At 45.7% G+C, this 22,398-nt stretch overlaps 3 protein-coding genes and 1 long non-coding RNA gene across 11 annotated transcripts; all 4 read left to right on the plus strand.

Annotated features, from left to right (window-relative positions):
* The first annotated feature begins 1,062 nt into the window (after positions 1–1,062).
* On the plus strand, positions 1,063–5,858 carry nfatc2ip (nuclear factor of activated T cells 2 interacting protein). Of its 6 annotated transcripts, none has more exons than XM_060035505.1 (9): positions 1,066–1,453; positions 1,994–2,104; positions 2,251–2,308; positions 2,502–2,616; positions 3,131–3,220; positions 3,624–3,888; positions 4,657–4,801; positions 5,247–5,359; positions 5,457–5,858. In XM_060035505.1, exons 2-9 carry the CDS (start codon positions 1,994–1,996, stop codon positions 5,616–5,618), a joined length of 1,059 nt encoding a protein of 352 aa, XP_059891488.1. In that variant the 5' UTR covers positions 1,066–1,453; the 3' UTR covers positions 5,619–5,858. The 6 variants fall into 6 exon arrangements, with proteins under 6 accessions (XP_059891511.1, XP_059891500.1, XP_059891488.1 ...); XM_060035489.1 differs by having other exon boundaries at positions 1,066–1,428; XM_060035480.1 differs by having other exon boundaries at positions 1,066–1,420.
* Positions 5,859–6,266: 408 nt separating this feature from the next.
* Positions 6,267–15,643, plus strand: spns1 (SPNS lysolipid transporter 1, lysophospholipid). 3 transcript variants are annotated; one of them, XM_060035436.1, is made up of 13 exons: positions 6,267–6,502; positions 7,697–7,900; positions 8,419–8,484; positions 8,867–9,003; positions 10,497–10,648; positions 10,938–11,004; positions 11,273–11,415; positions 11,870–12,022; positions 12,403–12,592; positions 13,252–13,317; positions 13,537–13,635; positions 13,880–14,048; positions 14,551–15,643. In XM_060035436.1, exons 2-13 carry the CDS (start codon positions 7,708–7,710, stop codon positions 14,625–14,627), a joined length of 1,512 nt encoding a protein of 503 aa, XP_059891419.1. In that variant the 5' UTR covers positions 6,267–6,502; positions 7,697–7,707; the 3' UTR covers positions 14,628–15,643. The 3 variants fall into 3 exon arrangements, with proteins under 3 accessions (XP_059891419.1, XP_059891436.1, XP_059891429.1); XM_060035453.1 differs by having other exon boundaries at positions 14,557–15,643; XM_060035446.1 differs by having other exon boundaries at positions 7,700–7,900.
* Positions 15,644–15,763: 120 nt separating this feature from the next.
* On the plus strand, positions 15,764–20,768 carry LOC132445553 (uncharacterized). The gene is made up of 11 exons (XM_060035627.1): positions 15,764–16,859; positions 17,517–17,642; positions 18,242–18,278; positions 18,422–18,450; positions 18,941–18,983; positions 19,089–19,144; positions 19,351–19,383; positions 19,475–19,502; positions 19,656–19,723; positions 20,012–20,083; positions 20,358–20,768. The coding sequence occupies exons 2-11, from the start codon at positions 17,525–17,527 to the stop codon at positions 20,510–20,512; spliced, it is 639 nt and encodes a 212-aa protein (XP_059891610.1). The 5' UTR covers positions 15,764–16,859; positions 17,517–17,524; the 3' UTR covers positions 20,513–20,768.
* Positions 20,769–21,106: 338 nt separating this feature from the next.
* Positions 21,107–22,395, plus strand: LOC132445612 (uncharacterized). The gene is made up of 2 exons (XR_009522662.1): positions 21,107–21,352; positions 21,693–22,395. It is a non-coding gene; the product is annotated as an uncharacterized LOC132445612 (long non-coding RNA).
* Positions 22,396–22,398: the final 3 nt, after the last annotated feature.

Here is a 22,398-nt window from a genome sequence, read left to right on the forward strand (position 1 = left end):
CCTGAGGGGAGTGAAGTATCTACAGAAGGTGACGTCCAGGTCCAGCGGTCTGCCGCATTGACCACGAGATCTTTAACCGAGTGGGACCGCCTCGGTTTGTAGTAGGCCTAGAACAGTTTGTGTTCAACAGCGTGGAGGTCCTCGTTTCCATCAGAGTTGCTGCAGTTCTTCCATGCTGCTTCCACAGTGAGCAGAGGACACTTCCCAGTGTGGTGGTCGGTGCTGTAGCGGTCCGCAGCGTTAGTTAGTCAGTCGATCCCATAGATAAACCACTCAACACAAACTACCACTTCCATCAGCAAATCCACATTAACCTCCAGCGGTAAAACATGTATAATAGAGGGGCGAGAACAGACGACAGGAGGAGATGGGGAGAGTGTAACATGTGCAGAGTGTGCAGTGCTCATGAAGGAAGGACCCCGCTACTCACTGCGTGGGTCCCGGAGGCGGGGGTCCACGTCGGTGGCCACGATGTCCGGATTGTTCAACCCACGCAATCCAACGCAAAATAAACGATTAACATCCGTCACGGTGGGGGCGCTTTATGAGGAGAGGCGGGGGAGACGCAGCTGAAATCAATTAAGAACTAGTGACCTCCAGAAGAACGTGATTTGTTGTGAGCGAGAAGCTCCCAAAGGCTGTTTAGAGTAAAGGCTCACGAAGATTTTGTGTAACGGCTGGTTTAACCGCGGATGAACGAATGGCGGCTCACTTGACCGCAGTAATGGTCCGGCACACTTTTAAGATACTGCAGATCAGTGTTTGTTGATTGTGTTAGGTTTGCGATGTAGGATCATTTGGAGGAAGATGCGATACCCATTCCAACTCAACTATAGTTAATCATACAGTTTTGTAGAATTTCACACGACAATGTTGAGCGATTGACAAGACAGAATATTAAGCGATGGTCCTCCTTCCCATCATTTATCTTTTGCGCACTTGAAACCAATCTGGCAATCACAGCTCAGGTGCCAGTCGATTGGCCTTTCCAATCTGTAAGCGTCTCCCTCCGTGCCCTCCTACTCCACAATGAACCAATCACGGACTTGGTTCTTGGCTCAAGTTTAACCAATCAGGACCAAGGTTATATAGCAGAGCGGAAAAACAAAACGATGAAAGATGTTGCCGATGAATTCTTAGTTTATTTTGTTTGTTGAATTTATTTATGTTCGTTTGGTCCAGAGATATTTAAATTTAGACTATTAATAAGGGTCCTGAAATTATTATTATTATTACCATCCCTGAGTTAAAGGAGCGAATATTCAGATATTATTTGAGATATCGGTTGATGTGTTGATGATGTAGTAGAGTACCCCATGCATCTGATTTCAACACAGTAAGTTCAACTAGTTAATTTGAATTGCATAACAATATCATGGATTAACAACCGTTTATGAAACGAGGGAAAGTGATAAAGTCTGTTTTGAGGTAAGAACACGATGCAATACAACTGGTACGAGAAAACGTAAACGTTTTACAATTACCATTCTACTTTTCTATTCTAGATATTGTACAACTAGTGTAACGTTACCACTATATATTATCATGATAACTAGATATTTATATGACAACTAACTGCGAGACTCTTGTCTAGCAGTTGGCAGAGAGATCATAGAGAAAGCAGAACATGGAAGTTATTGAGGTATTGAAAGGTTGGGTATGGAATTCTCTTTTTTGGCCATTTTTGCAAAATTACTTGAAATCCTTATCATAACCCACTTACAGCGCGTCCATGTACTTGGAATGGGTAGAGTCAGCGTTGAAGGAGAGAGGGTAGGACCATTTGAGTTGTGTATATTCAAAATCTGCCGGCGTTTCGCAAATCCCATACCCAACCTTTAAGTACATACAGGACGGTGCATAATTTCATATTGAAACCAAAAATATAATATAATGTATAATTTATGTAGGGTAAAAACTGAAGGAGGTCTTGTAAAGTGTCCCTAACCATAGCATTGCCTTAAAGTGATTCAGAGGATATTTCTTTCCGCAGATGTCGGACAGTGACAGTGACCGGGTCACTCCCGTGAAACCCCGACCCAAACGCCGCCGAATCATCTTCGACCCCTCCACCATCAACGCGGTTCCCATCTACACCAACAAAGTAAGTCCAGCCACTACATAGAACGAGAAGAAATCAGATAAGCCAAGGTTATCATTTTTCCTTACCATTAAAGAAGACGCAAGTGTTTGCACGTCAATATAAAGGTCAGTTTGGAAGTGAATTCCCTTGTGTTTGATGGTCCGCAGGTGAATAAATGTCTACAGCTGAAGCCGACCTCTGCGGTGCTAACGCACAGCAGCTCATGTGAGGACCCCAAATAGCTTCAAAGTACAAAATAAAGTGTGATTATTAGTGAAACACAAACTGCTCAACATTGCTTTGGTTCTCCCATAACTTATCAACACGGTATTTGGGGGGAAAAAAGGACAGTACTCTGAAATCTGACTCTAGCCTTTCCCAGATGTATCATACCTGTCTTCTCTTTTTGTTTACCAAGGCGACCCAGCAGAGGCTACACCGTACAGCAACTCGGCACCCGAATGTCACAACTTCTGCCTCACCGATTCTGAGGAAGAGGAGGAGCGCAAACTCCCCAACCACACTAAGATCAGGTAAGGTAGACCAGGCTAGAACCAGGGGAGACAGACACGGTCAGAACCATGTGAGATAGACCAGGCCAGAACCATGTGAGATAGACGAGGCCAGAACCATGTGAGATGGACCAGGCCAGAACCATGTGAGACAGACCAGGCCAGAACCATGTGAGACAGACCAGGCCAGAACCATGTGAGACAGACCAGGCCAGAACCATGTGAGACAGACCAGGCCAGAACCATGTGAGATAGACCAGGCCAGAACCATGTGAGATAGACCAGGCCAGAACCATGTGAGACAGACCAGGCCAGAACCATGTGAGACAGACCAGGCCAGAACCATGTGAGACAGACCAGGCCAGAACCATGTGAGACAGACCGGACTATACTAAGACCAGGTGAGATAGACCAGACCACGATCACGTGAGATAGAGTAGGCAGTAGGCACAAGGCAGACACCCTGTGTGTAATAACGTGTGGAGCCACTAGGCTGTAACCTTGTTGGTCTCCTTGTCCTTTGGTTCTGCTGTAGCGAGAGTGTGGCCCTCCTCTCCCCCTCCCCTCCCCGGACCCCGAATGTTCCCCGGGTCCAGGTGTCTACCTCGGTCTGGAGGGCCATGGAGTGAGTCACCACACGCAACACACTGTTGATCACTAGCACACAGCCACAGTTACACGCAGTTGAATGCTAGCAAACGCACAGTAACACACGACTGTTGCAGCCTAGCACACAACTACACTGCCACACACTGTCACTAGCACACAACACTGTTGCACAGGTACGCAATGACGCAACAACACTGTAAAACACTGTCACGCATTGTAAAACACTGTAACATACTGTAACACACTCTTGCACACAACCGCACAACACGTTTTTGCCCACAGTCTCATACTACCACACAACGGCAACAGAACTCTGTCTTATGCATCTTGCTTGGGCCCTGTCTCTCTATCCGCCTCTTTCACTGTCTTTCGATCTGACTCCCTCTCCCTCTCTCACTCTCTCCCTCCCTCACTCCCAGTGAGGTGAACAGCAGGCTGGGCTCTGTCTCCTCCCTGCTTACTCTCTCTCCAGAGGGGAAGGGGGGGATGAGAACCAGAGGACAAGCCCTCCAACGTGCCGCCCCCGGCCCCTCGCTGACTGACGCCCAACACTACGATGATGACATCATCGAGACCTCTGTGCTCCTGAGCCCGTCCCTGGAGCCCGAAGACCCTCTAGTGGGCCGCGAGATCCAGCTCAAGTTCCGCTGTCGGACAGAGATCCATCGGATCCCTGTGGTGTCGGTAGGTCACTGTGTTATGTGGCCAGGTCTGTAGGTCACTGTGTTGTGTCTGTAGGTCACTGTGTTGTGTGGGCAGGTCTGTAGGTCACTGTGTTGTGTCAGTAGGTCACTGTGTTGTGTCAGTATTGCGTCTATCTTCTGTTTGGCGCACATGGCTAATATGCATACTCGCACAGGACTGTCGACTCCGCTTGGCAAAAAAATGGAACGTATTTGTGAATAAATGCTTTGAATTCTGAATACTGGACATGGTGAGCTTAAATACATTTAAGTAACCATTAGTGAGATGGCCTAAAACGGAATACTAATGAATTATTCTAGGACATAGGCTTTCAGGATCCATTCAGAGTCAACTGTTCGGGATTCATTTTGCTTAGCCAGTGAAAGTGATCAGCTGTAGATTCAACGCTGTTAAAAATACTTCACTACAAGTAGCCTATAAGTCCTCCAAATAATTCAGCAGAATTGCATTACTGCCACAAGCATAGGCAGCAGTAGTCATTATGCGCCAAAATGGTCCCGGCCAGTGTGTGTAAATCCTAGTAACTCGATGTTCTCAGCCTCGCATGTAAATGGTTATTGATTAAACCGTCTGCTCAATGACTTAATGTGACTGTTGTGCAGCCCTCAGTCCTTCAAATGGAAGTCCATATGAACAGATGGGTCTGACACATCTGTCCCATGTCATATGGGACAGATGTGGCATGGGATGTGGCTGGCCACTGATCAGTGGCCAGCTCCCTGCTAACTCCTCCCGTTCGGTCTGCAGTCCAGACCACTGGGGGAGGCGGTGGAGGTGCTGGCAGTCAAGCTCAAGGTCCCGCCCTCCCGCATCCTCCTGCTCAGGAAGGAGACGGAGCTGCCTATTCACTCCTCAGCCAATCAGCTCGGCCTGAGCATCGCTGACATCATCGGTAGGCAAATACAGATCCTTTTTACATTCACATTTAGGGCATGTTGATCCACTCAACAATTTCATGCACCCATTCGCACACGACTACAAGTCAACGGCTCTACCTCCTGAGCAACTGCCGCCCATATTATGTATTTTATAACGTATGGTTATTTGCGACACCTGGATTTCCGCTCCGGGATTAATCAATGTTTATCTTACTTAGGTCTTGATCTGCCCATGCTAATGCATCTTGTATATATTAAGGGACATAATGCAGCTCCAACTGGTCTGTCCTGCCGTCCTTGCAGAAACATCTTCATGTGTTTTGTGGTTGTTTGGACTTGACTTGATTGACGTGTGTGTGTTGAAGTTATATTATCCATGAGTTATGTTGTTGTGTGGATTGTGATGTTTAGCTGTGCTATTCTAGCGATCCATACTTTGTGTTTTGTTGTGTTGTGTAGATTGTGTTGTCATGGCAGAAGATACTAAGCAGGAGACGCAGAGCAATGACATCATCACCGTGCGCATACAAGGAATAGACAGAGGCTCAACTCGGGAGTATTCCCTACACAAAGTCAGTAAGACACACTCACGCATGTACACACGCATACAAACACAGACCCTGACACCTTGGTGTGTGTGTGTGTGTGTGTGTGTGTATGTGTGTCCAGGAGGCGTCCCTGGGCTCCATCCTCTCTCAGTACACAGCCAGCCGGTCATCCGGCGGTCAGGCTAAAATGAACTTCCAGTTCGATGGCTCAAAGATCACAGCAAGTCAGACGCCCACCCAGCTGGACATGGAAGACGGCGATGTCATCGAGGTGTGGAGCTGAGTCACGTGACCTCGGACCTGTCAACTTTGGCACCTGCATTTGTTTACACAACCTGTGGGTGTGTGTGTGTGTGTGTGTGTGCGCGCGTTACATACACTCTCTTTTTTGCGTGTCAATATTGTATTATCATTGCCATGCTGCGTTGTGATCGGTTATTCTAGGCACTTGTTACTCAGGTGTATGTAAATTCCCAGATCATCCTCATGCAGAGGTACACCCGATTAAATGGTTGGATACAAATATTGTTTCTTTTTTTGTTATCATTCATAGTTCATCCAAAATTCAAAACCTCTCGCACAGATCTGGTTTGCATTTGGGATTACTCAAATGTACCGTGCATACTTTTTTGTATGCACGGGTTTACTCTAACCCTTTGCAACAACCCAATCTAATATTATAAATAAAAGCTTGGTGAAGTTCAAAGTTTGGTTGATAGTAAATGTATAACATAGTCTTTGAAAATATATTTAAAAAAATTGATAGAAAAAACAATTATTTAATGCAGGAATAATTTCCCTTCATAAATAATAATTAAAATATAAATGTCCTGTCATTTTATGGTTCTGTATATTTCTTAATTTAAATAAACCTATTTATATCAAAATAATAGAAGTCAGACCGATTGACTTTTCATTATCATGTGTCACGTGAGGCGCAAGGCGGAAGCTATAAAAGATCCAACATGGCGCCGAGAAGTCAAAATAGAATCATCCTGCGGCGTTAAAACTACTTTTTTTTTTTAACTGGTTAGCTCGACAACCTATGTCCTGTCTTAGTATTTTATGGTACCTCTCGTCATGGGATTTTAAATTGGTTTAAACACGAATATCTAATTGGGAAACTGCGGACAGATCATCGGAGGAGCGTCGACACTGAGTCATCAGGTAAACAACACGATTGTGTGTGTCGTGTGTCTTCTGTTTTAGTTGGAGTTATGTCACGAAAAAATAGGCTTATTGTTACCTTTTCATCATTATTAGAAAACAGAAATATATACGATATCATAGTATTGATAATAATGAATCACGTTGTTCTGCTTTTCCTATGGTCACCTCAGATGGCTTGTATAATCAGATGTATATGTGTGTTTGGTCTGAATATATTTAACACATAATCCACTGTAGCGTCGTAGTCTGTTAAACTGCAGATTCAGTACTATTTGCTGTGGAGGGGGGTAAAGTACTGACCTTATTATCACGACTGTCTGCTCAATCTAGCACAGCATCGTCCTATCTATTGAGCGCAGTGTAAGATTGTATGTAGATTTGGAGTCCCAAGTTTCAATGCATTTCAATGATTGTATTATATGCAACATGCCAGTCTTCCCCTTAATAATCTATCATCATCGACCTATTTTCGAACCGTGGTGGATGTCTGAGTTCTGGGTCCTCATCCCATGTGCGTGTCAGTCCAGTACTTCCACTTCTTCTTTGTCTCTTTCTTTCTCACATGACAATTATTTATCGTCCTGACACCTGATGGTAGTTTGTTGCAGTTCAGCTGGCTGCTGGCATCCACAAAAACCATGAGTTCTGCTTCCGTTGAGCTCACTTTATGTACTATACTGTTGTTCTGTGTTCTACATTGTCCGCAGTATCTTGTAAACCTGTTGGTACTTTACTTACTTTACGTATTGCCAAGAAGCCTTTCTCTCAGTTGATTTCGACATTCTTTTACCTTATTCAAAGAAACCTCAACGGGAGGCTGAGATCAATTCATTCACATTGGAAAATAGACAAAACAGGAAAACAGTGTTTGCTGTGGATGTAGAGATAAGATAAAACACTCTAAACTAATTCCAATGCAAGAGGAATAACTTTGATCGAGGAATGTTCTTGTTCTTTTCATGCTATCAGGAGATAACCTTTAACTAGCGCCTGTATCCACTCTACTGTTGACTCCTCCTTTTCTCTCAGCCTCAAAGCCAACCGCTGGTTGGTATGGTTACCTCTAAATGAGCATAGCCAACCGCTTGTAGCCATGGTTACCGAGATGATGAAAGCATACCGCCTGTTGCTCTGGTTTCCCCCGAGCTGATCAAAGCCAACCACTGGTTGCTATGGTTACCTGTTTCTCAGCAGCGGCGGCCATGTCTCTGAGCGATCCCGTCGGCGACACGACACACTTCCTCTCCGATGACAGCGAGGGGGAGGAGCCGGGGGCGCGGCCTGGCCAGGAGGAGGAGTCACCGAGCGGCGTATCGGTGAACAGGGCGAGGCTAACCGTGGCTGTCCTCTTCTACATCAACCTTCTGAACTACATGGACCGCTTCACCGTAGCGGGTAGGCTGGCTAGCGCCACACTGGAAAAAAAAATCCATATTGGTTGATCCCTAGTTGTAACATAAACAGAACAACACACAGCCGATTAATAAAGCACGCACCGTCTTATCTTAATGACGTGCTTGAACTCGACATGGAAACTATAAGAAAGAAGTAAGTGTTATTTCTCGGCAGGGACATGAATTAACCACTTACTATAACTACAACCAACCGGCCTGTCTGATGAGCTTGTGTAGATCCACTTAGCGTTTCTCCTTTCTACCCATCTTGTGACCCTTTTGTTCATCTCGTCTAATCTCATGGCTTCACATGGGAACCTTGAACACACCAATGTAGGAAATGTCCAAGGCTTTTAATCAGTTTTTTTATGTAAACAAATCGGATCAGTCAAAGCGGTTTTAGACTGTTGCTGTTTAGACGGCTAATGCTCAACCAGTGCTAGAAGTGTTACTGCTGTTGCCTTGTATACTGTCCAGTATTGCCTGTGTGTTTGACGTCAAGGTTTCCTCTAACCCAAGGTGTGCTTCCTGATATCGAGAACTACTTTGGCATCAGCGACGGGAACTCTGGCCTGCTCCAAACGGGTGAGGAGACCTTGGAGCTGAGTCCAGAGGTTCTGCGCACAACACAAATCTTTGTTAACGTTATTAACATCGCGTGAACCTGAACATCAGCAGCAGTGTGCTGGCGTTTGGTTTGAGGACAGCCATGTTACCGATGACTTGGGCTGGTTTGTTTTCACATATGTCCATTTTCAACCATACGGTTGTCTCTTAAAGTGGGCCACTTAAGTCCCTTAAACAGTTAAGGAAGCGGAGGACAATGTATGCAACTGTTTGTGTCCAACAACGCATGTAGTCAACATCAAAGATTTTTTCTTTTACAAATTCCCACACTGAAAACCACCCGTGGATGTAGTCTGAAAGGTGTCTATAATAAAACCTGCCCGATGTGTTCTCTCTCCAGTCTTTGTCTGTAGTTACATGCTCCTGGCGCCATGCTTTGGTTACCTGGGCGACCGCTACAACAGGAAATGGATCATGTTAGTAGGCATCTCCTTCTGGTCCCTGGTGACGCTGGCCAGCTCCTACACACCAAAAAACGTCAGTCAAAATGTGGTTGGCTAAAAGCAACATGATTCAAAAACAGAACTCTTTTGAAAGACGCTGAAATTGTTTTTGCAGAAATGAGAAGGAGAACTAGAAAAAGCATTTCCTGCAGAAAATGCAGTGAATAATCTGAAAGGTCAAATGTATTGCCCTGCACTGCTGATAAATCTGAAAGGTCAAATGTATTGCAGTGCACAGTGCACCTGGAAGCTGACATTACCTGACAATTAATGTAATACTGTCAAAGCTGGAAGATAGTAGTAGTAGTAGTAGTAGTGGTACTAGCTGTAGTAGTAATGGACTGGTAGTAGATGAAGTAGTAGTAGTAGCTGAAGTAATTGTGCTACTAGCTGCACAAACGATATGCCTTATCAAAGGTATGGTTTTGATTGATGTTTGTAGAAAGAATTATAATAATCCCGCCTATATTATAATAAAAAAAATATATATATATATCTTTTTAAACCAGCCAAAATTGTATGTACTCGCCTAATGCTAATTTTTCCAGCCTTACGCTATTAAAAATCGCCCACTCGGGCAACACTGCCTGCACGTCCTCTCGCTCTAACCTCTGCGTAATATCAATGAGACCCACTGAAAACAAGCAGACATGGAACTTAAACTGTGAGTTAGTGTGTTGATTTGAAAAACCTTTGAACGAAGGTTACAACATCAGACCAAGTTACGAAGTCTGATGTAGTAAGTGTCAGAGAATGGGCGGACGGCTCCGTTGTCCTCCCATTGACTTCCAAGGTAAAAAAAATGGTAGTTTAAAATTAGAATTAAGTACGGTAGTATAAAATATTTAAAAAATCTGAAAAGAAGTGCGCGATTCCAAGCTAATCTGAACATTTTAAAATTGGAATGCAGTCTCTAGGTGAAAAATGTAGGAAGGAGATAGGTCCCAAAGTTTGTAGAGAGGAAGAGAGAATGAAACACTGCACAACACTGCACTCGACAATCAAGAGTACTAGTGTTCTTTTGGAACTTTCCTGCGGTCTGCCTTTTGGTTAATCCAATCAGTTTGCTGATTATGATATTACATCATATCCTGTGTGTGGATAATTAGGCCGGTGACGGCGGTGTTTATTTGGTCACGAGTCACATGGCAGGCAGTGCTAACAGGGTAGGGCTGAACGATTTGGGGAAATAATTTAATTGCGATTATTTCGACCAATTTTACTTTTGTTAGTTAGTATGCAACATATAAATATTTTTTCTTTTCAAGTTCCTTATGTACAAGCAAACGAGCAATAAATCATTATATAGTATGACCAACACAACATTGGAAGTCGTCAACATATAAACTGCTCTTTCCTTTAGGCCAGGTTTATGTGATGAATTGATGAATGAATTTATTCAGCTATTGAATTTTAATCGCAGCCTTTGCGATTTTTGCGATTTTAAAAATCGCAGCCTTTGCGATTTGCAAATCTCCTTCCATTCCATCGTGTTGTCGGTCTGAACTCGATGAGTCGTTGTTTCAGAGTTTCTGGGCTCTGCTGCTGACCAGGGGCCTGGTGGGTGTGGGGGAGGCCAGCTACTCCACCATCGCCCCCACCATCATCGCTGACCTCTACGTGAAGGAGAAGAGGACCGTCATGCTCTCGGTGTTCTACTTTGCCATCCCGGTCGGCAGGTGAGAAGCTCGCTCTGAACCCCAAGCCAACGTAGCGCTAGCGATGAGCACTGGGGGCGTAGCATGTAGCGGTTGACCCGCCAGCCACCGTCAAAGTTGTGGAATCAGAACGAGGATCGTAGATAATTTAGTGTTTCAGCTTTTAACTGTCCGGTATCCAGGCGTTTCATTGTGAGTTGTAAGACTCCCAATTGGCTGTAGAATCTCAGTCACTAAATGTAAGTTATTCATTTGTAGCCATTAGCCATAAGAAATTTGTATCAGGCTAATTGTGTGTGTGTGTGTTTAGCGGTCTTGGCTACATCGTTGGCTCCTCGGTGGACAAATTGGCCGGGGACTGGCATTGGGCCTTGAGGGTAAGTCCTGCTGGAGTTGCACCGAACACGATGAAAGCTACTGATCTACCCCGTCGGTATACTATTACTACTACCCAGTCCATGTCACTTTTACTACTACCCAGAGAATACAACTATAACTAGTACCCAGTGAATATAACTAGACTAGTCAACATTACTATTATGACTCAAGGAGTAAGTAAGGGTTAGACAGTACAGAGAGAGGCCATTAGTGATGGTTAAAGGTTAAGGGTCAGGGGTCGCGGTTGACTGTGTGTGTGTCCCCCAGGTGACCCCGGGGTTGGGCCTCCTGGCGGTGCTGATGCTGCTGTTCGTGGTCAAGGAGCCCAAGAGGGGGGGGGTGGAGGCCCGTCCCGAGCACCAGCTCCAGAGGACCAGCTGGCTCGCCGACATGAAGTCCCTCAGCAGGAAGTAGGTCCCTCCCCTGAAACCAGTCGGGACCCCGTAGAACCAGTCGGAACCAGGTGAAACTGGATACAGCCGGATAGAACAGTCAGAAGTGAACGCAAACCTAGAGAGAGCTTTTCCACGAAAGCAGGTCCTACCAGCCTAGAACACAGAACCAGGATTCGTCAGAGTGGTACTAGTTTCAAACATCGGTGTGCCTCACAAGAACAAGGAATACTTTAAAATAACCGTTAAATATGTTGTTAAAATCTGAGATGGTGGATGTGAAAAATGTATTCACCACACTAATAGGTATTTTATCTATGGGGGCCATGTTTCGGAATATTTGTTTGAGGGTTTGATCTAAGTTAAGGTTAATCACTGTTTTTTTATATTTATGGGGGGGGTGGGGGGGCGTTTGTTATTGATCCAGGTGTATCGACTTTGCTGACTCCTTTTTGGCGTTTTGTTTCTGCAGCTGGAGTTTCATGCTGTCCACGTTTGGTTTCACGGCGGTGGCCTTTGTGACGGGCTCGCTGGCCCTCTGGGCGCCCACCTTCCTCTACCGGGCCGCCATCTTCACGGGCGAGAAGCCGCCGTGTGTGTCCGCCAACTGCGACAACTCTGACAGGTGAGGAACGCCGTCACACGAATCAAGCGCACCCAGACTCCGCTACGGTGCTCCATGAGCTTTGTTCGCCTAGCGGCAATCATGGTTCGGATTGCTAACCGGGTCCGGGGCCCCAACCAGGTTAGAAATCAGTTGGGGGGGGGGGGGGGGGGGGGGGGGGGGGGAGGGGGGGAGACCCTAATACCACAAAGCAAAGCAAGGGTGCTGGGTACGATTTTGCTGTGTAACATATTTTCCCCCCGCCTTATTATGTTTCATACTTTTTATGTTTCACTGTGTGTATTTTCTCATGGCTTGGAGTACATCCTGTACAGTTGGTTCGATTCCGTCGTCACGGCGCCACCTCTGACCCCCCCCCCCCCACCGTCTCCCCCCCCCAGCCTGTACTTCGGCATCGTCACGTGTGTGACGGGCGTCCTGGGCGTGACCAGCGGGATGTTGGTCAGCCGGAGCCTCCGGAAGCGGACCCAGCGCGCCGACCCCCTGGTGTGCGCGGCCGGTCTGCTGCTCTCCGCGCCCTTCCTCTTCCTCGCCATCATCTTCGCTCAGTCCAGCACCGTCGCCACCTACGTGAGTTTCCTGTTTCCTGTCCGCTTCATATTTCCTCTCTACTTCCCGTCCTGTGTCCTGTCCGCCTCCTGTTTCCCGTCCACTTCCTGTCTCCTGTCCGCCTCCTGTTTCCCGTCCACTTCCTGTCTCCTGTCCGCCTCCTGTTTCCTGACTGTTTCGTGTTCCCTGCCTGTTTCCTGTTCCCTGCCTGGTTCCTGTTTCCTGCCTGGTTCCTGTTTCCTGCCTGGTTCCTGTTCCCTGTCTGGTTCCTGTTCCCTGTCTGCTTTGCCCATACAGGGCTAGCATCTTTCTTAGACAATGTTCATTATCTTGATTTAAGACATTAAAGCGACAATCTTCAGGATTCTCATTGGGTGACACCGTTGGGCCATAATGTGTAACTGTCCCCATAGATCATACCGGTGTCGCTACTGACACCCAGTTCGTTAAATTAATAGCACTGCCAATGCAAGGGCTTTCATCAGCCCATTAGATAATGTCCAGACCGATATTTATTTAGGTGAAAATCTTTGATTGCTAGGTTACCCTTAACATCATACAAATGTAATCAGAATAGTGTGTTTAAGTGATAATGACGTACAGAAACGTTTCTGAAATAATTGTATGAATCTACCAACTGGAGTTGTCTGTTGATGATGATGATGATGATGTCTCAACAGGTCTTCATCTTCCTTGGCGAGACCTTCCTGTCCATGAACTGGGCCATAGTGGCTGACATACTGCTGGTGAGTCTGCTTCTGACTGGTTCTAGCCACTTCTAATTAGATCTGGTTGGTTCCAGCTGATTGTTCCTTGATCTGACTGGACTTTAGTTGTTGCCAGTTCTGACTGGTTCCATCTGGTTCTGACCAACTCCATCTGGGTCGAACTGCTTTTGACGAGTTCTGACTGGTTCCATCTGGTTGTGATTGGTTCCATCTTGTTCTGACTGGTTCTCTCTGCAGTACGTGGTGATTCCGACGAGGCGTTCCACAGCGGCAGCGTTCCAGATAGTTCTGTCCCACTGCCTGGGAGATGCAGGAAGTCCCTACCTCATCGGAGTGGTGCGCGCGCACACACACACACACACACACACACACACACACACACACACACACACACACACACACACACACACACACACACACACACACACACACACACACACACACACACACACACACACACACACACACACACACACACACACACACACACACACACACACACACACACACACACACTTTGATTGGCAGGTGTCGAGGATTTCCATCATGCTCATTTGTGTGTTTGTATGTGTGTGTGCAGGTATCTGACTCCCTGAGGAAGAGGGATTCGTACCTGTGGCAGTTCCGCTCCCTGCAGGTGTCCCTGATGCTCTGCTCCTTCGTGGCCGTGGTTGGAGGGGGCTTTTTCCTGGCCACCGCCCTGTTCATCGAGGGAGACCGCAACCGTGCAGAGAACTACTCCCCCTCAGGTGAGGAGGGGTACTGCAACAGGCGCCCAGATTGACTAATCACTGAATAACATGTACTTTATTCATCCCACACTAGAAGGATGTGTCACAGCAGAAGGTACCGGACGGTATAAGACATTTGAATATTTAAATGAAACTATTTTAAATGGTATGAAAGATACATTTTCTGGCTAGAAATGTCAACACTAGAAGATGATGTGAACATTAAGCGTGTATGCTATATTATAGCTGCTTATCAATTTAGAATCCGTTAATTGTTGATGGGATTCATTAGTTAAATATAGACTAATTTAGAGTTTATAATAAAAAGGCCAAAATGATTTCAGAAGAAATCAACAATTTAGATTTGTATACTGTGAAATTATGAAATATAGATTTGCGATGGGACACTGTATATTACTGATGGGAGCTACAGCTACAGATTAATGCGTTGGATTAGATTGTAAAATGAGTTTCTCTGGTCGAGATTAATACTCTGATGCTTTGTATTTCTTCTGCCAAGCAACAGATGACGAGCCAATTGTGGTTCCCAGGAGCGGCCGGTCGACCAAGGTGCCTGTATCAAGTGTTCTGATTTGACGAGAGGACACGGCCGCAGTGACGTGATTGGCCACGGCATTCAACACGGCGGACTTGGGATTTCTGCACAGATTTGCACAGATGTGTTTTAAAGACGGCGGGACTTGTTCTGTCAGCGCGGGCAGGGTTTTACTGAAGGCTTGGCTCTTCGCTCCGGACTCTGTGTTTTGAATAATTATCTTTCCCTCCCTACTGTACTAAGCGGATCTTAACCAAGTGCTCCCCCCCTGTTGATCAGTCCGAGAAACACAGACCCACCTTGCCCTTTTTTAATTTCTTTTAAATTAACGGAACTGTCGCCTGAAATGATCCTGGATTGGTCAGAAACGCATGCCAATCCCTATCTGGCCAATCACGGGACAGTGAATGTTGAAATATATTTCCGTGTCCTCAGTATAACCCCTTCTGAGAAGCATCCTTGCAGCAAAACCTTTGTTTTAAACATAATTTTTTTTTAGCGTTAAAGTGTCATTTTCTTCTTTTAATTATTAATTAATTATTTTTATTAATTAAGAGGAACTCTATCTGTTGTTTGTCGCTTGCGGAACCTGCTCCGTCCTGGACTCCGCTACGGATTTTAGAGGACGCCGGATCCTGATCCGTTAAAACTTGGTTGTCCCGGTTTTCGCTGGACCCAGCCGGCGGCTGTGGCTCCGGACGCGGAGGTTTGAGAGCCTCAGGGGACAGGCAGACCGGGGGTCCGATGTGGGTCCTGTCCTCAGTGGTTGGTGGCTCTCAAACGGGCGTAGGACTGTTGAGTACGAAGCCTCAAGCACACACTGTCGTCTGTGTTTCCAGAACATTCTGGTGGGCAACGATACTGTAAGGTGGTCCACATTCAAACTTTTGTTGCATTTTGACATACATTCTAAGTTTGCTATATCATCTAATATGATTTATAAAGGTTTTATGTTTTTTATTTTGGAAAAACAACAAAACGTGTTAATTTACATGAATTTATTTTAGCCAATTACTGTTTTATTGTGTGAAATAAATGTGAAGAAAAAACTCTTCAACCCTTTTTCTGTTTTCCACTTCAGGGTTTCACACACGTGCGCGCACACAGGCCGATACACACACACTCGATGCATGCACATACACACATGCACAAGCACAGTTTCCTCCCTGTGGTTTCCTGCCCTTCTGAATGAAGCTGAGTGTAGGCGTGCGTGTGTGTTCTTGCGTGATTGTAGTGTTGGTGTGTATGTGAGTTACAACACACACCAACACTTGGATTCTGTTGCAGCTAGCTTCTTGGTGTCTAACCGGTGGGAAAGATACAGACCTCGGCAAGAGGAAACCACAGGTGCACATGTTCAGACTATAGTGCTGGCTTGGAGAAACGACTGGGACTATTGGTTTAATACTAACTAGACATCAGAGCCTGCTACAGTCTGTGCACAAGTCAAAATAAATGGGAAACAAACATTCACCGGGTGTGATTGACCAATGAAAAAGTTGGTCATAGTACCCCGCGCTCACGATCAACGCCAAATGCAGCACTTCCATTTGTCGCAATCAATTAGGTCGCAACCAGGATCCATCCTTAAAGGGGCAGTGTGTACGATTAGCAATATCTAGCGGTGAGGTGGAAGATTGCAGCTAACTGAATACCGCCCACTCTGGTAAAAGCCAGGACTAGGTTGAGAGGGGCCACTAGGCCCCGGGAACCCCCCCCCCCGTCAGAGCTGGTCAATGTGGCACCGGGACAGGGACGTCTGGGGCCCCCTGCTAGAGCTGCTGCCCCCGCGACCCGACCCCGGATAAGCGGTTTTGAAGATGAGGATGAGAGGAGGGTCACGTCAGTAACGCTAGATGCTACTAAAGTGAATAAAGTATATCGGGGCCTTTAATGCTCCCTTAACCCCAAACACTCCCTGACTAAGTGCTCAACGAGGTGCCCAGAGAAAAACCTGTTCTGGGTGAGGGTTGGTTACAGCGAAGCGGGAGAGATGAATGAGATAGGAGGGAGGGAGGGGAGGGTGTGATAACCAAGTAAGGCATTTACTGTGGTGAGCTGCACGGTGCAGAGAGAGAGAGAGAGAGAGAGGGGGAGAGAGAGAGAGACACACAAGAAGGAAGCCAGAAGACTTGACATGGCAGATGTTTGCTTAGAGACATACTTGTAGATGTTCTGAGGTTCTCCTTTGGAAAAGCGAGGGTCCGAACTCTCCTGATATACCCGGACCTTCAGGACCAGACCCCTTGCTGATGCGTGAAGGTTCTCAGGAGGTAAGACCCATTTCACCATCACCGTCAACTCCACATGCTAGTCCTGTGATCACGAAGACAGCCAGACTCTGTTAGCCCTCGGTTACCCTCTTCTCTTGGTGAGGCTTTGTGTTCAGATCTAGCTGAGGCCTTGGACTCCATGTCAGTGTCGGTATCTGCTATCAACCACTCTGTCTGACCAGACCGTTGCCCCACGGCCAGGGTGTCTCAAAGTTACCATCGGGCATGGAGCTCCTGGTCTGGTTCAGTCAGGTCCGGTTTATTTAAGTCTGGACTAGTCTAGGCTGGTCTATTTCAGTCTGGTCTGGTCTAGGGGGAGAGAACATCAGGCCTAGTTTAACTCCAACATTCTCACATGGCAAGATGGCCACCGTGCAAGTTGTGGGCGAGAGAGAGAGAGACTGGGGCATGTTCTTCATACCCACAATGCAATCCTTTACATCTGTAAAGTTTTACACTACAAAGTCTATTCATCTATTTCATCTATTTATCTATATCTATTTCCTCTGAATGTAACACATTACATCTGAATGTAACCCATCATATCTGAATGTAATCCATTACATGTACATGTAATCCAGTACATCTAAATGTAATCCAGTAACGCGTGCAGTATTTCCATACATTATGCTGATGGTCACTGTGTCTTTCTCCCAGTGCTGGTAATGGTGGTCTCCAATTGGCTGGTTTCTCCCGCGTTGCTAGTGCAGCTGCCGGTCGCTGCCTTCTCCCTGGTCTTCATGGCGATGCTTTGCTTAAGATGCAGAGACAGGCGTCCGCTGGGTGAGCTCAGTTTCTACGGTTACCCTACACTACAGTTTATATGGTATACTTGTCATTGCTATGGTTACACTGACAAGCAACGGCCCCCGGTTCGTAACGTGTATTCCGTCAGCCAGCAGAGGTTGTTCCATCGGGGGTGGGTAGGCAGAGCAAACGCAACGGATTCGCCCTTCAACTCAACTAGGTGTGAAGCGGCACGCTGTTTTTTCCGGTCCCTGCCAGAGTTGCCCCTAAACCCAACTGCCTGACATCACACAGGCCCCACTGTTTGGATTTCTGGGAATCAAGGTCCAAAAACACACCTGTAATTACATTTGAACACCGTAGCTGTAGCCATAAAGAAACGAAGCAGAGGTCTTCGAGACCACTTTCAATTAAGATTCCCCAAATTGCCCAAACCATAAAAAAATTAAAGAAAATTATCAAAGTAACGTTAATCTATATATTTTATTGCATGAAATGCTACAAATATCATTTATTTTCATGCCATTTATTTTCATGCCACAGGTGGGTCCAGCTGTGATTCATCATTACAAGTCTGTCAATCAAATTGTTCATCATATCTATAACTACATTATTTTCTCTTCAAACGTGTGTAGTGATCCACCAGGGGGCACTTTCTGATGATTATGTACAGTAAGAAAGTCTTCATCACCGTACCTTCCTCACGCTCACATACATGTAGCGTTTTTAGCTTCCTCCTCATCAAATCATGTGTAATTATCTTTGTTCTTGCATTCAAAATTAAAATATATCTCTGGGACTTCTCCCCCCGGCAGGCAGAACACCTTCAGAGTCATCCACCCATGTGAGTAGAACACGGCCGTAACTACAGCGTTGATATTAAGGCCTTTGAGCACCAGTAAGCACTGGAACACTAGCAGGAATACACCTTTAATGGAGCAGTACAAATTATTGGATACTTAGTTCATTTTATGGGGATATGTCTACCTTTTTAGAGGACTGTAGTAGTACCTGTACCTCTACTGTAATAAAGAGGACGGTAGTACTACTTTAACATTTACTGTAGTAAAGAGGACTGTAGTACTACTTTAACATTTACTGTAATAAAGAGGACTGTAGTACTTCTTTAACAATTACTGTAATCAAGAGGACTGTAGTACTACTTTAACATTTACTGTAGTAAGGAGGACTGTAGTACTTGTTGTACTAAAGTACTTTCCTTTTCCTTGATAAACACTTTGTGAGGGCAGCCATATTGATGCAGGCAGGAGGAGGTGATGAAGAGGATAGTGATGGTGATGTTGAAGGCTAACGTTATGTTTTGTGTTCCTCAGACCAAAACTCAACCGGAGCCGGCGGTATCCCCTCCCCCCTCTTGTGAGACACAGACACGCACACAAACACACACCTATTCTAAAATTACGAAGCAGATTCGACTAATTTGTGTGTGTTTGTGTTATTAATTTGTGTGTGTTCCTCCAGTCCAAGTTCTCCTGTGGTTCCAGAGCGACGCCCATCTTTCACGCCCACAGAAAACGGTAAACTGATTCCCTGTCTGTTGGTTAGCCTACCTGTCTGCCTCTGAGCATAACTGTGTCAGTTCAAGAAGAGCTGGCATGGTCAATAGACATGCGTTGTCAAAAAAACTAAAAAATGAAACAAAGTAAGAACAGCAGAGAAGTGAGTTCAACTATCAATGGATATTCACAACATACTGATATTATTATGATCATCTTCTTTCCAGAGAGCATTCCAAGTTACATCACTCCAGTAGAAGGTGATTTTTAAGATTGTGTGTAATACGGTTAATATCCAACATACATGTCGCATAATATTTTTGAATATTATCATTACTTATCGCTTCACAGAACAGGATCTATTTCAAGATGACTACATGTAAGTTTCTATCTTCCCTCACCGCTTCCTCTCTTAGTCACCCTGTCATACAATGACCATGTAGTCATAACTTGTGCATACTTTGATCTAAAGATCGTATTGTATTCATGATTTCATATTTTAGTCATTGAAGGTTTTGTATTTTTCACCCAGCGAGGTCTTGGAAGACCCACCTTGTGACGGACCCGGTGTGGAAACTCTGAGCGTGGACTCAGGATCAGGTACTGCCTTCACATTGGTTGACAGCCTGAACATACTACTCTTATTACCTACCCTACCGCTTCTATTACTAACCCTATTACCCTACTACTCCTATTACTTACCCTATTACCCCAGTGCTCCTATAACTAACCCTATTACCCCAGTGCTCCTATTACTAACCATATTACCCTACCGCTTCTCTTACCCTACTACTCCTATTACTTACCCTATTACCCTGAACATACTGCTCCTACGAACCGCCGTGCTACACAATGATCATGCTTACAATAAGATGGTTTGGTTCTCAGCGACCGAGGGGGACTATGTGAACTGGGACCAGAAGAACCAGAAGAACCAGGACCTGAGCGAGGATGACTCAGGTAGGTTATGATGTCACATCCTGTGGACTCAGCTGGGCTTTGATACCATGAAGTGTTTGTTATTCGCTTCACAACACAGTATGGCGACATGTAACGACCCTGGTGGGCCGCAAAGTGTGAAGACTTGCCTGGTCAGGTCCTCGACGGTCTTACGTTGCCTTTAAAGAGGCCGAGGCGCCTCAGCAGTCCTGACTGATCCCTGCGCCACGATGCTCCTTGACGCTGCTACTGGTCAGGGGGTCGAGGACTGACTTGAGTTCTGTATTCTCCACAGCGGACAACTACATCAACGTGCCTCTGCTGAACTCAGGCAAGCTAACTGAACAACACTTCCTCCTTCGAAGAGCCTCTGACTTTTACGTCTGGAACAAGTTACTTTTCTTTCACCCTTTGAATTTTTCAACTAAGTGCTTTCAATTATCGTCATAACATGCAAACTAACCCAGCCCCTTTCCCTAACCCAAACCCGGCCGTACCACTGACCTCAACCAGCCTTAACCCTAACCAGGCCCAACCCCTTACCACTTACCCAACCATCCCCATAACCCAGCACTATCCTTAACCAGGCCGAAACCCCTTACCCATCTGCACCAATATCCTTACCACTAACCCAATCCCTAACTTAAACATTCCCCTAACACAGCCCTACCCTTAACCCAAACCCACTCAAAACTGAAACCTCAAACCTACCCCAGTCTTCAGAAGTTCATGTACTTCATTTTATGGGGATAAGTCTACCTTTTTAGAGGACTGTAGTAGTACCTGTACCTCTACTGTAGTAAAGAGGACAGTAGTACTTCTTCAACATTTACTGTAGTAAAGAGGACTGTAGAACTTGTTGAACTAAAGTACTTTCCTTTTCCTTGATAAACACTTTGTGAGGGCAGCCATATTGATGCAGGCAGGAGGAGGTGATGAAGAGGATAGTGATGGTGATAATGAAGGCTAACGTTATGTTTTGTGTTCCTCAGACCAAAACTCCACCGGAGCCGGCGGTATCCCCTCCCCCCTCTTGTGAGACACACACACACACACACACACACACACACACACACACACACACACACACACACACACACACACACACACACACACACACACACACACACACACACACACACACACATTCTATAATTACGAAGAAGATTAGACTACTTTGTGTGTGTTTGTGCAATTTATTTGTGCGTGTGTTTATTTGTGTGTGTTCCTCCAGTCCAAGTTCTCCTGTGGTTCCAGAGCGACGCCCATCTTTCACGCCCACAGAAAACGGTAAACTGATTCCCTGTCTGTCGGTTAGCCTACCTGTCTGCCTCTGAGCATAACTGTCAGTTCAAGAAGAGCTGGCATGGTCAATAGACATGCGTTGTCAAAGAACATAAATAATGAAACAAAGTAAGAACAGCAGAGGAGTGAGTTCAACCATCTGAATGGATATTCATATTCAGTATGTCGTTATGATCAGTATGTTGTGAAAATTGGTTGGGAAGGTCAGGATAGGTTTATCCTGACCTTCCCAACCAATTTTAAATGAAAACTATTATAAAATATGAATAAATTGTATTTAATATTAGTCCGAAAACTAATATTCACTGCATTTACTGCACCCCAGCAAGTACGGATAGCGACGATGACAACGACGAAGGGGACTACGTCAACCAGCCGGTAGGACTACACCTCTGTGACATAACCTACCCTCACTCTCCTGCCGGCCACCCTCAACCTTGCCCCGCCTCTCTCTCCTTTCAGGTGTTTGACCTCCAGCATTCAATCCGATTGGACGAAACCTATTGACACAGAAGAGTTTCACGTATTCTATTTGATCTCGTGTCTCTGTTGGGGAAGAGATAAATGACAATATGGATGACTGCAGTTGTTTTTAGAGTTGGTGTGGAAAGATACAGGCTCTGTCTAAATGCTGGATCAGTCTGCTGTTCATAAGGAATGGAAATGCATTTCGTGCCCCCCCCCCCCCCCCCCCCCCACACACACACAGTAAAGCGCTTTGGGTATCTTGAATAGCGCTATAAAACTGCAATTAATATTTGTTCACCTTGTGCTAAGACGGCATTTACCCATTCATGTCCAAATCCAACCCTAGCGGTCAAACAGATGCAATTGCATGCGTCACTCTGCTATGATTGGCTGTTGGGAAGTGACTCTGCTGTGATTGGTCGATTTGTTAATGCTTTATTGTGGACCTGCTGACTCTCCTGAGAATGTTTAGAGTTGAACCTGTTGTATTTATATGTTGTGAGCACTGTAGATCCCTAGCTGCAAGGCCTTCTGTCCTGACAATTAAACTCCTCAAACCATCT

This window comes from Gadus macrocephalus, chromosome 2, assembly GCF_031168955.1.
Source record: "Gadus macrocephalus chromosome 2, ASM3116895v1".
Classification (NCBI taxonomy): domain Eukaryota; kingdom Metazoa; phylum Chordata; class Actinopteri; order Gadiformes; family Gadidae; genus Gadus; species Gadus macrocephalus.